General features: G+C 34.7%; 1 protein-coding gene and 1 non-coding gene across 4 annotated transcripts in view; both read right to left on the reverse strand.

The window, feature by feature from the left end:
• Nucleotides 1-5,502: 5,502 nt before the first annotated feature.
• The window catches only part of LOC120103924 (serine/threonine-protein phosphatase 4 regulatory subunit 2-like), a 64,309-nt gene continuing 54,797 nt past the window's right edge, over nt 5,503-15,014 (reverse strand). For 2 of the 3 annotated variants that reach the window (XM_039121881.1, XM_039121882.1), the window contains one exon: nt 5,503-6,141. In XM_039121881.1, the coding sequence (XP_038977809.1) occupies nt 5,824-6,141 (318 nt within the window). In that variant the 3' untranslated portion in view covers nt 5,503-5,823. Of the gene's footprint in view, nt 6,142-8,796; nt 8,887-15,014 lie in introns of all 3 variants that reach the window. The other variant, XR_005509705.1, reaches the window with a different exon arrangement.
• On the reverse strand, nt 14,314-14,422 carry LOC120108297. Its single transcript, XR_005509706.1, has one exon. It is a non-coding gene; the product is annotated as a small nucleolar RNA R71 (small nucleolar RNA).

Consider the following 15,014-nt stretch of genomic DNA (forward strand, 5'->3'; position numbering starts at 1 on the left):
CAAGTTATTTTCCTGTCACATGTCTCAAGTAATTTCCAAATTGCAGATGTCTTTACAAAGGCTTTGCTACTGGTTTCTACACCAGCATCAATTTGAAAACCGTCAAAGCCAACTATCAATGATAGCCTATCTCCGGTATATATTGCTGTAAATAGAGATTTGATTTTGAAATATCAAAGCCAGCTGTCGATGATAGCCTATCTCCAGTATATATTGCTGAAAATAGAGATTTGATTTTGAAATGTACTTTCCATAGTTAGGTTGTATTATATTTATTACATGCTTAGATTAAGGAGTCTTAATTGCTGTAATTAATCTCTTTATTCTATATAATGAGAAAGGACTCAAAGGAGAGGGCATCCTTTTCCAGCAAACCCTTGTTTTGATAGTATGATATGCTCAAAGTCTCAAACAATAGAGCAAGAACTTTGTTTAGAGAGAATTGCTCAAATTATGTATTTTAGGAGTGATGTCCTAATCTTTATTTTCCTTAGAGTTTGTTTGGTAGCCATAATATATAGAAAAAAATTTAAAATTTTTATGGAAAAGAAACTAATTTTTCCCAATAAATTTTGTAAATATTTTGACTTTCTATTGAAACAAATATATAAAAAAATAGAAATTTCAAGAAAATAAGTTTCCCAAGCAGTTTTCATTTGGACAAAACAAATCTTCAAAGGTGAATGCAAAAATTCAGCACCCTCTATAAAATTATTAAAAAATTATCAACTTGACAAATTATATGAAATTTATCTCAAAATGTTATTCATGTTAAGTGATTGTTCCATGAAGAGAAATTACAGTATATTACATATGCATGGCACATGAAAATTACTAGTGTGCATGTTTATACATGTGCATAGTAGTAATACACAAATGGTACGTTCATAATATGCAAAGGGTGCACAAAAAAGTACTTTACAACTGGCACCAAATCCAAAATTGGTAGTCAAAAACTTAAAAATTGTAATCATTAGATATGATCTAGAAGGCATAAAATATTTAACTACAAAAAAATGATTTGGAGGCTTCCAGTCTATGCATCAAGAAACCTCAAATATATAGCAATAATTGAATGTTATAATGTTTTAATTTTGGGATGACTTGATGCATAGTTAGAGGTCTCCATATCATATTTTTCTAAGTATAAAGATATTTTATATCTCTAGATCATATTTAATGGTTTATACTTTTTTATTTTTTTGACTACCAATATTAAATTTGGTAATGGGTGTAAAGTAGTTTTTTTACATGCTGTGTACTATAACCACATCTTATGTAGGTGGTAGGTGTAAAGTCTTTTTTAACACCTTGTGTGTAATACAACAACATCCTTTATATATATGTATATATATTTGTATGTGTATATTTATGTATGTATGTATGTACTTTTTGTAAAAATGAAAAATAGTTTGCCCAGTCTTTTTTGCTCCCCTGGACACATGAAAAAAACAAAAAAGTTATTTCTTGAAACACTTTTTTAATTACAAAAATAAACCAAAATCCTTCTTTTATGTCTTTTTAAAACTATACATATTCTTTGTCAATTTCGAAAATTTACTAAAAGTGGATTTTGTATTAAGACATATTTAATCATTAGTTTGCAAGAAAGATTGGATTTCTTTTCACAAACTAATACTTATTTAAGGATTTTCGGATGCTTTGATCTTTTGGTTTTAGTGTGAGATGAGTGATAGTTTAAACAAATATGTATTAGATATTCGAAACATATACATACATACATACGTATACATATTCATACACACACACACACACATATAGACACACACTAATATGTAGATATATACATCCATATATATGCATACATATATATAATATAAATATATACATATGCATATATACAAACATGCATACATATATATATATATGTATATGTATGTATGTATATGTATATGTATATGTATATGTATATAGGTGTGTGTGTGCGCGCGCGCAAGTCTGTACATATATATACATATATAGAGAGAGTGGGAGAGAGAGAGAGAGAGAGAGAGAGAGAGAGAGAGATTGGCTTTGCTTCTTTCAAGAGGAGAGTGTATGTGTTCCTTTCGATCTCATAATCCATATTGGGGCATCCAAATCGAAAATTCATGCAGTTGATCATGATTTGTACCGCTAAAAAATGTCTGAAAACTAATCATGCATTTTAATGATCTCTCATCTAAGCATAATATAGACACAAAAATGAACATCTTACATTATATTAATATGTTAAAATGCACAATGATGCTTTTAAGTTAAGATCGATTTTCTTCATCATTATTTGATGTATATTATAATTGTAAAGACCTATACGGACATATATGTAGCCCTACATCGGTTATGCACTATGTAAATCTTGGATACATACATATACATATATATATATATATATATATATATATATATATATATATATCCGAGATATCTAAATAATATCTTTCAGCTAACCTTTTTATGTAAGCATAGGTTGTTATAAATAGTAGCAAAGCAGACAAAGCCCATGACCTATGTAGTGTAAAAGGTGCTATAACACGAGCCAATTTAGATTGACCAGAGACTGATTATAGTGTTTGTGATTAGACTTATGGTACTTGTGATTAGATTTCAATAGATATAGACTTTTAGCTTGGTGAGGACACCAGAGCTTAAACTAGAGAAGTATGTGAGAACTAGCGTGAGCATATATTTAGTCTCACATAACTATGCACCAAGTAGATCCTAGATATTTATACAAGACCAATAAATCCAAATAATATTTTCTAGGTAGTCTTTTTGGATAAGATCCTACATCATTACAGTAATACTCTTAAACATAACTACAGTCTATAACTTCAAAACTTTCTCATCATCAACAACAGCATCTGGCCCATTGGGTGCACTAACTGAACCAAAAGGTGCGAATGAAGTACTAATTTGAAATTCTTAAATCTTCAAACGAAAAAAGAGAGATATGTCATTGAGCCACTATGTGGGTAAGACTCAAGCCCGACTTCGTTTCTCTTCTCGCTTGCATACGTACTATTTAGTCCTCAAACTATGCTATATTAAAAACCCACCATAGTGGCTAATAAAAAAAGAATGCTGAAATTAGAAATCCAGTTTTACCGAATGAAATCCGCACTCAACTGAAAAACTCGACCGTCTTTCTCCAAAATGAACAAACATAAACATGAAATAGCGACTTCATTCAACGAAAACTGAATGTACATCCTGATCATGTCAATTCACCCCGTAAAACCCAAACACTGAGGTTAGGAGAATGTTTTCTCTTAGTAGGCAATCAACATGAGAAAGTAACTAGCTAACTGTAAAGCTTACTTTGGACATTTCAACACGACATTCTATACCAGATTTAGCAATAGACCTTGTAAATTTAGGAAGTGATGCAATAAAATAGATTTTGACGAGAATGAATATATAAACTGAAAGATCAGGAAATGAACGAGCAATTTCATTCCTATACGATCCAGCGGTAGCCAGAAGAGGTCATAGCAATAACCAGCAAGGAAATCAAAGTCCAGAGTTGGACTTGACACACAATGAATGGCAAATATTGTTTTAGTCTGAAAATGAAAATAAAACAGTTTAAGTTCGAATAATTGACAAACCTTAAATTGTAATCTAAACACCGCATAATGTGATGTTTCTTGCAGCAGAAACATCTTACACACAAATTCAAAATTAATATATGGATATAAGCTTCTCAATGCAGGTTAAATAAAGGAAACAGACTAGATATCAAAGGCCACTTGCTTAGAAAAACCTACTAACCCTGCAAGAAGCAGCAACAATAAACAAATACTGCTATAAATTCCTGAATATAACCCATCCTGAAAATTTAGCAATCTTGAATGTTAAGGACATACGGCAATTAATTAAGCCATAATTATACTGCTTCTTATTTTTCAAACCTTTCTAAATCTTTCATTTTTCAAAAAAAAAATTAAAAAAAAGAAAAGAAAGTAGATGTGCATAAATTACAATTATGACTAGATTGAAATCACAAAAGTGTCAACTTTTGAATTGCTGTCACCTTGGCTTCTCATGACCTTGGAAGGGACCTAAGATTTTTTCTCACAAGATCCGTGTTAGCATATGATTTACCTAAACTTTTTAAACTATTAACAATGTCGGCATATCTAGTAAACATAGCAGTTATGGATTCATTTGGTTCCATTTTAAACAATTCATATTTATGTACTAGCATGTTTATTTTAGATTCTTTTACTTAATTGGTACCCTCATGGGTAACCTCAAGTCCATCCCATATTTCCTTGGCAAAAATACAAGTAAAGATTCTATGAGACTCATTTGGATCTAATGCACAATATAAAACATTCATTGCTTTGGCATTTAATTGTGCTAACTTCCTATCATTGTCATTCCAATCTCTCTCAGATTTGGGGATGATTTCATTATCTATTATGTGCTTGGGAATATGTGGTCCATTTATAATTATGCTCCAAATGTCATAGTCTTATGCTTGAATGAAAATTCTCATTCTTGCTTTCCAATAGGTATAATTTGTTCCATTGAACAAAGAGAGCCTATTGGTGGATTGGCCTTCAGCTAGAGAAGATCCAAAGGAGGTTGCCATCTAATATTTTGCTCTTAACGGTTAGGTCAAATAAAGCTAGAGCACCTACTCTGATACCAGTTGTTAAGATCAAGCGCTACCATTACACCAAAATTCGCAGGTGTTAGTGAAGGCGCAACTATATTTCCTTAAACCGTACCAAAAGACAGCGCCACGAGTCAACTCCGACCAGGCCTCACCCACCTGGACTCCGATCAGGCCTCGCCCACCTGGACTCCAACCAGGCCTCGCCATGGGCTTAGTGACTCCCCACGCCCTTTTTACGTGGCAGAGTATATCCCACCTACTAACCGGTGCATCCACGTTGGCAGGCTGCAAGACTGACTCGGCCTTCCTAGCCTCCGCCAACGTTGACTCGGCCCCTCAAGCCTCCGCCAACAGATGTGCATAAATTACAATTATGACTAGATTGAAATCACAAAAGTTTCAAATCTTTCTTCGCTCACAATAACTTTTAAACTTTCTAAAAGCCATTGTCAAAAAACTGAAAATATAAGATCAATACAAGATGGAAAAAATCGAGAAGCAACAAAAAAAACTCACCTGTTAGCTAGAATAGCTAATATCTACCACCCTTTCTGCGAAGTACTTGTTTTCTTTATGTGCAAAAATGTTAAAATTTGCACATGCAACATATTCAATAAGTTTCATGGTATATCTAATACCTTGCCATGAATATAGAGCCATATAAAACAAGGTTTGCCTCATGGACGAGCTTTTAACAGGTAAAGAGCCATGTATAAAGATAGAGTCAGACTAAGTGATCAACGGAAAGAAAGAAATAAACAACTGTAGTATGCTTGGTTATTTTCTTTGTTTTTTATTTTTTTTCCTTCTTTTTTTCCCTCATGGGAGGAAGCTTAGCACAAATCAGCCAAGTGCAGGATTCTGACCCACGTCACTTGTATTAAACACCCAGTGGCTTTAACAACTGAGCCAGTTGGTATCCTCAAAATGTTCACAGTTTGAAACAATGTCTAGTGCCATTTGAATCATACTATCCTTACAATAAATTGTTCTGTATAGCAAAACTATAATTCAAAACTGGCTGAGCAGTTGCTTAGGTTCTACAGATATATGATATCTTCCCATGTTAGGGGCATGCAAACCAAACAGAGTACTCTTAATATCTTCAACTAAAACAGTGGGAAAAGAATATTTTCATTTCATTCGCCCTCCAGCAAGCTAAATCCAATCCATTTCCCTCATGGCACCTCTGAAATTCAAGGATTTTGCTCTTCACTTCTTGTACAAAGCTCCTGGGAAGGATTGGCATCAGATCTAAGCTCGGAATCACTATCAGATGTTTCAGTAACCTTTTCTTCTTGCATCTCAGTATCAGTGTTTGGGGTAGTTTCATCAGCCTCTGCATCAGTCATTTCTTCATCGCCATCACCTGCCACAGTTTCAACTCCATTTGGGACTGGATCAGTTTGACCGCAGGGCACCTCACTTGCCTTATCAGGTTCATCTGGTTTCTGGACCACTTCAGTGGGGTATGGGTCGGTGCACATGGTGAGGGTAGATGTCACCAGCAAATTCTGCATTAGAAAGAAGATGAGTACACTCCAAATTTTTAATTAAAAAAATGAAGAAAATCACCTATAATGCAACATTAAACTACTCAGATAACAATATCACAAGCATTTTATTCAAATAAAAACAGATAATTTCTCATGCTCAAAGTGATTGAAAAAAATGAGGGTAGACTTTTTACCGTCTCAGGTGAAGGCAAAAAGGGTAAAACAACCAGGCCTTATGTTTCAGAAGGTAAACATGTGACATACTTGTAATATTGACACATCAAACATGCTGAGTATACAAAATTGAATTTCCATTTGCAAGTTTGGAATAGGGAGCGGGAGCGGGAGAGAGAGAGAGAGAGCGCAGTCAGGAGTGGAGGAACAGGAAATTTTATTTCTCCACTCCTGACTGTGAATAACAATGCAGAAAAAGAAAGGTGGAGAAATAAAATTTCCTGTTCCTCCACTCCTGACTGCGCTCTCTCTCTCTCTCCCGCTCCCTAATTCTCTAATCCAATCAGAGCCAAGTTGGCATTGTTCAGTTCATAGCACTAAGCCCAAGGGGAGGCTATTAGTAGTACCTAGACCAGTTTGTACGCAACTATACCAGTGTGGGTTCATAGGCCAAGGGATAAGCACCGAGGTAATCCCTTGTTGAGCCAACCACACTAGTATAGGGAACTGGGCATAGCCAGAATGGCTGGCTAATCGCCTAGTAGTGCTATGCATGAAGGTATAATGTTCAGACTTTAGTCTCTTTATATTATGTTTTTTACATATGATTCATAGACTAAGGATACTACAACATGGTCTGAAAAGCCTGTCTTAGATTATTATTATGCTGTTTAAAACTGAAGTCATTAGGAAGACTGTTTGGTATACCCATCTTATATTCGGTTGAGCTGAAGTCATTGGGAAGACCGTGTTGCCCGTTTGCCCATTGATGCCAGGATGGCGAGTAGGGTGTTAGGGTGTTTTGGTCGATTCTGAGATGGACTCATGATGAAAGCTCAATAAGAACAAGATTGAAGGGAAATTGAAAATGGTCGAATCTGAGATGGACTTGATGATTAAGTTTTAAATAGTATAAGAAATAATCAGATTGATAGGTCTAGACTGTTCCCGGGATGGGAATAGTGCTCTGAGTCCTAGAATCATAAGTAAATGATCATAACATGCATGGATTAAAATGCATAACATCATAAGGTCAAGCATAGACACTATCATTTAGCCGATTATGGAAAATACTTCCATAAGCCCAGGTTCCACTAATATTAAAAATTTTAATCATATTCAGAATAGAAAATATGAGTCTTCTACCAGGAGGAATATTAAGGAGAATTCCGAATACAGAATTCCAATCTAAAGAAAATAAAGAATTTAGAAGTTGGTACTTCAATAGTTTTAATGCAACTGAGTTAGAATATTATAAAACTCGGTATTATATAGAATTGGAAGCCAAACAGAACATCGAATACTTTGTTCCATGGTTTATTAAATTCCATAAAGAAGAACAAAAAGCAAAATTAACGCTAGAATATTTTCCAAAGGAAGAAGAAACAGAAGAAGTAGAAAATAATTCTATAAAGGGTTTTAAATTACAAAACTTTATAACTCTAAAACTATAGAAAGTTTTGGGATTAACCCAGATAAAAGATCAAGAAAAGAAGAATTAATTAAAGCAATTCTGAATAATAACTCAGAATCAGAAAATCTAAGAAATATTAACTTTGATGAATATTCAAACTTCAAAGGAATCAGAACAAGAAAAACTTGAGTCTAGATTAAATTTTGAATCTGAATTAGTCAAAATGGTTTAGAATTTTGAAAATAACTCGGGGAATTCGAATCAACTATCAGAAATAAACGCTGATAGCATATTGGATATGAAGATAAAAGAATTAAATGTACTGACAAATAGTCAAGAAGAAAAGATAGAAAGTCAGGATCAAGTTTTTCAAATAGGAGAAAAACCTGTGTCAATAAATGAATTGAAACAGGAGATTAATCAGTTAAAAACAGAAATAATTCTATTAAAATCAGAACACAAACAAATTCATTCTAAATTGATAGAAAATTCTAAACCAGTAGAAAATAATCTACCTAGTTATATAAATATACTAAACCAAATAAGATATCAAAAATGGAATATAAGAATTAACATTGTTATAAAAGACAATTTAATATATAGTCGTGCAGATTTAAATTGTAGCCAAGATGGAATAATCCCTACAAATTATTTTGAAAAAGCGGTGCAGGCATTAACTATAGCCGATGGAAATAAATTAGATATCAAATATAAGATATCAGAAGCATATGTTTGCAATATGGAGGTATGCATACAAACCTCATTTATATTAGTAAAAAATTTAAATCAATCTGTTATACTAGGAACACCTTTCCTAAATAAAATTATGCCTATAATAAAAATAAACAATAATAGAATTTATTCCATAAAACAAGGAAAAGAAATAATATTTTCTTTCATAACAAAACCACAAACAAAAGTTATCAATGAAATAATAAATATTCTTATTAAAAAGGAAAGACAATTAAATTTCCTTCAGAACGAAGTCAATATCTTTAGTATTGAAAAGAAATTGCAAGATCCTTATTTAATACAAAAAATTAGGGATCTAAAAAAATTTATTAAAGAAGTATGCAATGAATTACCTAATGCATTTTGGACAAGGAAAAAACATATTGTATCCTTGCCATATGAAGATTCCTTTAATGAAAGGAACATTCCAACAAAACCCAGACCTACACAAATGAATCAAGAATATCTTAATTTATGCAAAAAAGAAATAGATACACTCCTAAATAGGGGACTAATTAGAAAGTCTCAATTTCCATAGAGTTGTACTGCATTTTATGCGAATAAAAATGCAAAAAAAGAAAGAGGAGTACCTAGATTAGTTATTAATTATAAACCCTTAAATAAGGTGTTAAAATGGATAAGATATCCATTACCCAATAAGAAAGACTTATTGAATAGGCTGAGTCAAGCACTAATATTTTCAAAATTTGATTTAAAATCAGGATATTGGCAGATTCAAATAGATAAAACTGATATATATAAAACAGCTTTTACAGTACCATTTAGACATTACGAATGGAACGTAATGCCCTTTGGATTAAAAAAATGCTCCATCAGAATTTCAAAGTATAATGAATGAAATATTCAATCCATTTTCTCAATTTATTATTACATACGTTGATGATGTATTAGTGTTCTCTGCATCCATAGAACAGCATATCAAACATTTGAAAACTTTCAAAATGATAACCATAAAAAATGGTTAAGCAATATTTGCTAAGAAAATAAAGTTATTTCAGACCAAAATAAGATTTTTTAAGTCATTATATAAATCAAGAAAAAATAATTTCTATAGAAAGAAGCATTGAATTTGCATCTAAATTTTCAGATGAGATCTTAGACACAAAGCAGCTTCAGAGATTTTTAGGAAGTCTTAATTATGCATCTGATTATTATAAAGATTTAGCCAAGGATACTGCAATCCTATATAAAAAGTTAAATAAAGAATCTGTAACTTGAAGTCAGCAGCATACTGACAAGGTAAGGCAAATTAAGTCAAAGGTAAAAAATTTATCTTGTTTATCTTTACCAAATTCTAATTGGTTTAAGATTGTAAAAACTGATGCATCAGACATTGGTTTTGAAGGAATCTTAAAATAATTAGACCCAAATCTCAATAAAAAGATATTGATAAGATTTGTCTCTAAGAAATGGAATCCTACCCAAAAAAATATTCAACAATAGAAAGTGAAATGTCTTCAATTGTTAAATGCATTTCTAAATTTCAAAGTGATCTGTTAAATCAACAATTTTTGTTGAGGGTAGACAGCAGTGCAGTTAAACAGATTATACAAAAAGATGTTAAGAATTTAGTATCCAAGCAAATATTTGCTGGATGGGAGGCACAATTGTCTGTTTTTGATTTTGAAATAAAATATATTAAGTTTTCAAGAAAATTCTCTTCCTAATTTTCTAACCAGAGAATTTTTGCACCCACCCCTTCCTCCGATGCCGGCTATTGATGAGAGCACAAAAGTGCGATCTAAGTACCAATTAACTTAGCCTAATGCTAGCAAAATAATGATAAATAATAGATGTTAACATTTGCATGATTAATATTTTATCCTTAGCACTTATTATAATTTTTAACATTATTTTATATAAATTCATCTAAAAAGGATGCATCCTTCCAACTGCAGAATAGAGTCTATGACTCTTCTTTCGCGCACCCAAGCGACTCCCCAAATTCCGCAATGCAACTCAAGATTCCAGCCGTCCGTGAGCTAGGATCTGTGATCTGATCCCCGCACCCAATCCTAGCATCCCGTGATCAACATCCAGCTCCTCTCGCAATGATCTCCCAGTCCCAGCTCCCGTGTCCGTGCAACCTCCCGAGATCCCCCTTCTATCAACTTCATCCACTGATTCCTCAGCTCCACAGCATCCGCGAGTCCACGATCATCGCCCGGCCGTCCGCCTCCGCCCAGTCTTCCGGATTCACAACTCCATCAGTGCGTCCACCTCTCCCACGATCACCGCCCAGCCAAGATCAGCTCCAGCTCCCGTGTCCGTGAAACCTCCCAGCGGTCGTCCGGAAGAGATCGCGCTCCTCCACCGATTCCGCCTCCTCCACAGCGTCTGCCCGAGCCCGTGATCAGCGCCTCCCAGCAGCCCGCTTCTTCCTCCATTCCAGCCATTCGAGAGCATCTCGGCACCATCCGCATCCCACGCATCCCAGCTTCCTTCCCAAGTCGAATCCGCGTCCATCCCGTGCGAAAACAGGGAGAGCAACGATCCCCACCATCCCGTGATCCACTCCTTCCGACTGCAAGCATCCTCTTCCGTCCGCATTCACCAGCGTCTGCAATCAAGGATCCACTCTAGCCCATGATTCAAGCCCTCCTCCGCGCCGGATTCACATCTTCTTCAAAGCAATCCCGCGGCCAGCTCCACCGATCCAGCCGATCCCGTGCATTCCGCCCCAACCATCACGCAGGCGTTCTTCCTCCTCTCCACGCAAAATCAGATCCATCGCTGGCTGATCTCTGGTGGGATCTATAAGAGGAGGAGAAAGGGGCTGATTCGAGAGGAGGGGGGAAAGAATAGAGGAGTCGGCTGCTGCAGGGGAAGAAAACAAGAAAGAAGAAGAGAGAAGGAAACAGGGTATACCCTGTTTCTGAAAAGAAAAAGAAATAAAAAAAGAAGGGAGAGAGGCTGATGTTTGTAATGGCTTGCTAATTTCTTTGGCAAAGGGTGATGGGAGAACCCTTGATTTGTTACTCTCTTGAAGTAAACTCTGAACCTTGGTTTTAATTGAGTTACATATTTTCATATGTTCTGATTCTCTCCTATTTATTTATTAGATAGATTCATCATGTTTTATATTTATTGATGCATGGATTGCTCTGATATTTGATTTGTCGTAGACATAATTGACACGATGAATGCTTAAACATTGAGTTCGTGTATTCAAATGATATATTTCATGATTAGAACTATTTTTTTTATTTGATCCTTGATCGAGAATCTCTGAGTTTATTTGTTGAAAGTAATATTATCAAGGGGGATTCCGGATCCCTTACCATCTCTATCTTATTGAACTTTGTTTAATTCATCTATTATTCGCTGCTTTTAATTTCAAAAAAAATCAACTAAAAATTACATCGAAAAATTACGCTAATAATCCATAGATCGTTCCCTGAGGAATCGACCTCGGACTTCCGAATTATACTACTTGTGCGATTCTCCTGCACTTGGGAGAGCAGTTTTATTTTTTTCAAAAGCACCAAGTTTTTGTAAAAGGAAACAGGGTATACCCTGTTTCTGAAAAGAAAAAGAAATAAAAAAAGAGAGTGAAAAAGGGAGAGAGGCTGATGTTTGTAATGGCTTGCTAATTTCTTTGGCAAAGGGTGATGGGAGAACCCTTGATTTGTTACTCTCTTGAAGTAAACTCTGAACCTTGGTTTTAATTGAGTTACATATTTTCATATGTTCTGATTCTCTCCTATTTATTTATTAGATAGATTCATCATGTTTTATATTTATTGATGCATGGATTGCTCTGATATTTGATTTGTCGTAGACATAATTGACACGATGAATGCTTAAACATTGAGTTCGTGTATTCAAATGATATATTTCATGATTAGAACTATTTTTTTTATTTGATCCTTGATCGAGAATCTCTGAGTTTATTTGTTGAAAGTAATATTATCAAGGGGGATTCCGGATCCCTTACCATCTCTATCTTATTGAACTTTGTTTAATTCATCTATTATTCGCTGCTTTTAATTTCAAAAAAAATCAACTAAAAATTACATCGAAAAATTACGCTAATGATCCATAGATCGTTCCCTGAGGAATCGACCTCGGACTTCCGAGTTATACTACTTGTGCGATTCTCCTGCACTTGGGAGAGCAGTTTTATTTTTTTCAAAAGCACCAAGTTTTTGGCGCCGTTGCCGGGGAACGGCTGAGTTATTAGTATAATTTTAGATTTAATTTTTACCTTAGTAGTTAGTATTTTTCTTTTGAAAAAAAAATTAATTACATCTTTACTACTATTTTTAATTCCCTGCACAGTTTGCATCAAACTCTGATATCATAGAAATTAGCCGTCTGATTTGACTCAAATTTGGTCAGCTAGTGCAAGACACATTGTTAGATAATCTGAACGGTCTGATTGACATTCTGACATTTTTAAGGCCATCAGATTAATACGAAACCTTGCTGCTTTCTACTTTAAATTTTCTGCATTTATTTTTTTTTAGAATCAGAATTTTATTGTTATCATATCTCATCAAACCCTTGTTGCTAATTAAAAATTTAAGAAAGAAAAAAACTTTAAGAAAAAAATCAAGGGTGATTATTCAAAAAAAAAAAAGGAGGGAAAACCTAAAATTTTAAATTTCAAATTTCAAATTTCAGACTACAACTCATAAAATTTAAAAAAAAAAGAAAGAAATAATTTGCTTGATCACCTATTCAATGAAATTTAATGTCATGTCATAAAATATTAAAAAAAAATCTCTTGATTGTTGCATATAGTATAAGGCATCAGCATAAAATATTCTAAGGGCTGAACCCATTTAAAAAGATAAGGTCGGAATTTCATCACTCGTCCTTAGCCCAAAAATCACCCCAGTGCATAAATATCCTAAGCTTAACTAAAATCAACTAGACGTTGGCCCCTAAGGACATTCGAGCTCAATAGGACGAAGACCACCGAAAGTTGCACCAATTTCGCTCTGTGGCTTAGTTGATGTCTAGGCAAGCTTTGTCCCTATAAGGGAGACAGTTCATCTGTTCGAGGCAAGTGGGTTTTAAGTGGGACCTTTGCGAACGCATCGTGACCCCTCCACTTACCTGGGAGCTTACCTGGTCAACTCGGTTCATTAGACCGGATTGGAGGCTTAGGTGCCCTCTTCAAACCAGTTAGGAGCTGTCTAGAAATTTAAGAAAAACATTAGAAATTGAGGTGTAATGTTTTGTTGCATGTTTGATTGTGAATAGGATTTTTGTTTTAGGATGTCGTTTTAGGGTATCTTTAGTTGGTACTTATATTTTTTTTATTTTTTTTTATTTTTTTAAAAAAAAAAGAAAGAAAAAAAAAGAGAGGGAATTATTTTGCATGTTAAAGTGGAATAGGGACGACACCGGTCGATTAAGTCGTACAACTTTAGATCATCCCTTTGGACATACCTCTGAAATTCCTTCGCAATATCTCACACCTTGTGAGATGGCTGATCTAAATGAAGATGTGGGGAGTCACCACAATCGAGAACGAGAACCCCATATTATGACTCTAAGACAATACCTACAACCGGCTAGGACTAGTCAGCCTTCATGCATAATTTTTCCTGATAATGTAGGACATTTTGACATCAAACCAGGGGTAATCCAATTGCTGCCCAAGTTTCATGGGTTAGAGTCCGAAAGTCCGTATCTTCATTTAAAGGATTTTGAAGAATTGAGCATTACATTTAGAGTGCCAAATGTCACCGAGGATGTCCTCAAGTTGACATTGTTTCCTTTCTCTCTAAAGGATAAGGCCAAAACATGGCTAAACTCTTTGCGACCTAGATCAATAAGAAATTGGCAAGATATGCAGAGAGAATTTTTAAAGAAGTTCTTCCCCACACAAAGGACCAACTTTTTGAAAAGACATATCAGCAATTTCCAACAGAAAGATAATGAAATATTTTATGAATGTTGGGAAAGATTTAAAGACCTTCTTCTATCATGCCCTCATCACGGGTTCGAAACTTGGAGAACCATTAGCTTCTTTTATGAAGGTTTATCTCCACAGTTGAAACAGTTTGTAGAGACCATGTGCAATGGTAGATTTTTAGAAAAACACCCTGATGAAGCATGGGAATATTTGGATTCCCTTGCGGAGACTGCCCAACTTTGGGATAACGGGGATAGAAACAACAAGTCTTTGCCTAAGCCTACTAGCTCTGTACAGGGAGGCCTTTACAACCTCAGAACTGAGGATGATCTTCATGCTAAAATGGCAGCCCTCACTAGGAAGGTAGAAGAAATTGAGCTTAGGAAGGTTGAGCCTGTCAAGACTATAGAGCTTAGAAACGAGTGTTGTGGTATCTGCGATATGTCGGGTCATACTACTACAGATTGTCCCACCATACCGGCATTCAAAGAAGTCTTGCACGATCAAGCAAACGCTATGAACTCCTACCAAAAGCCTTATAACGATCCATACTCGAATACCTATAATCCTGGTTGGAAGAATCATCCAAACTTTAGGTGGAGAAACGATCATCCTCAACAGTCACACCATTCAGCTCCTCCACCTGCACATCCTCCTTATGCACCATCACCTTCTCAAAAG

The sequence above is a fragment of the Phoenix dactylifera genome, unplaced genomic scaffold (genome assembly GCF_009389715.1).
Source record: "Phoenix dactylifera cultivar Barhee BC4 unplaced genomic scaffold, palm_55x_up_171113_PBpolish2nd_filt_p 001261F, whole genome shotgun sequence".
NCBI classification, from domain to species: Eukaryota; Viridiplantae; Streptophyta; class Magnoliopsida; order Arecales; family Arecaceae; genus Phoenix; species Phoenix dactylifera.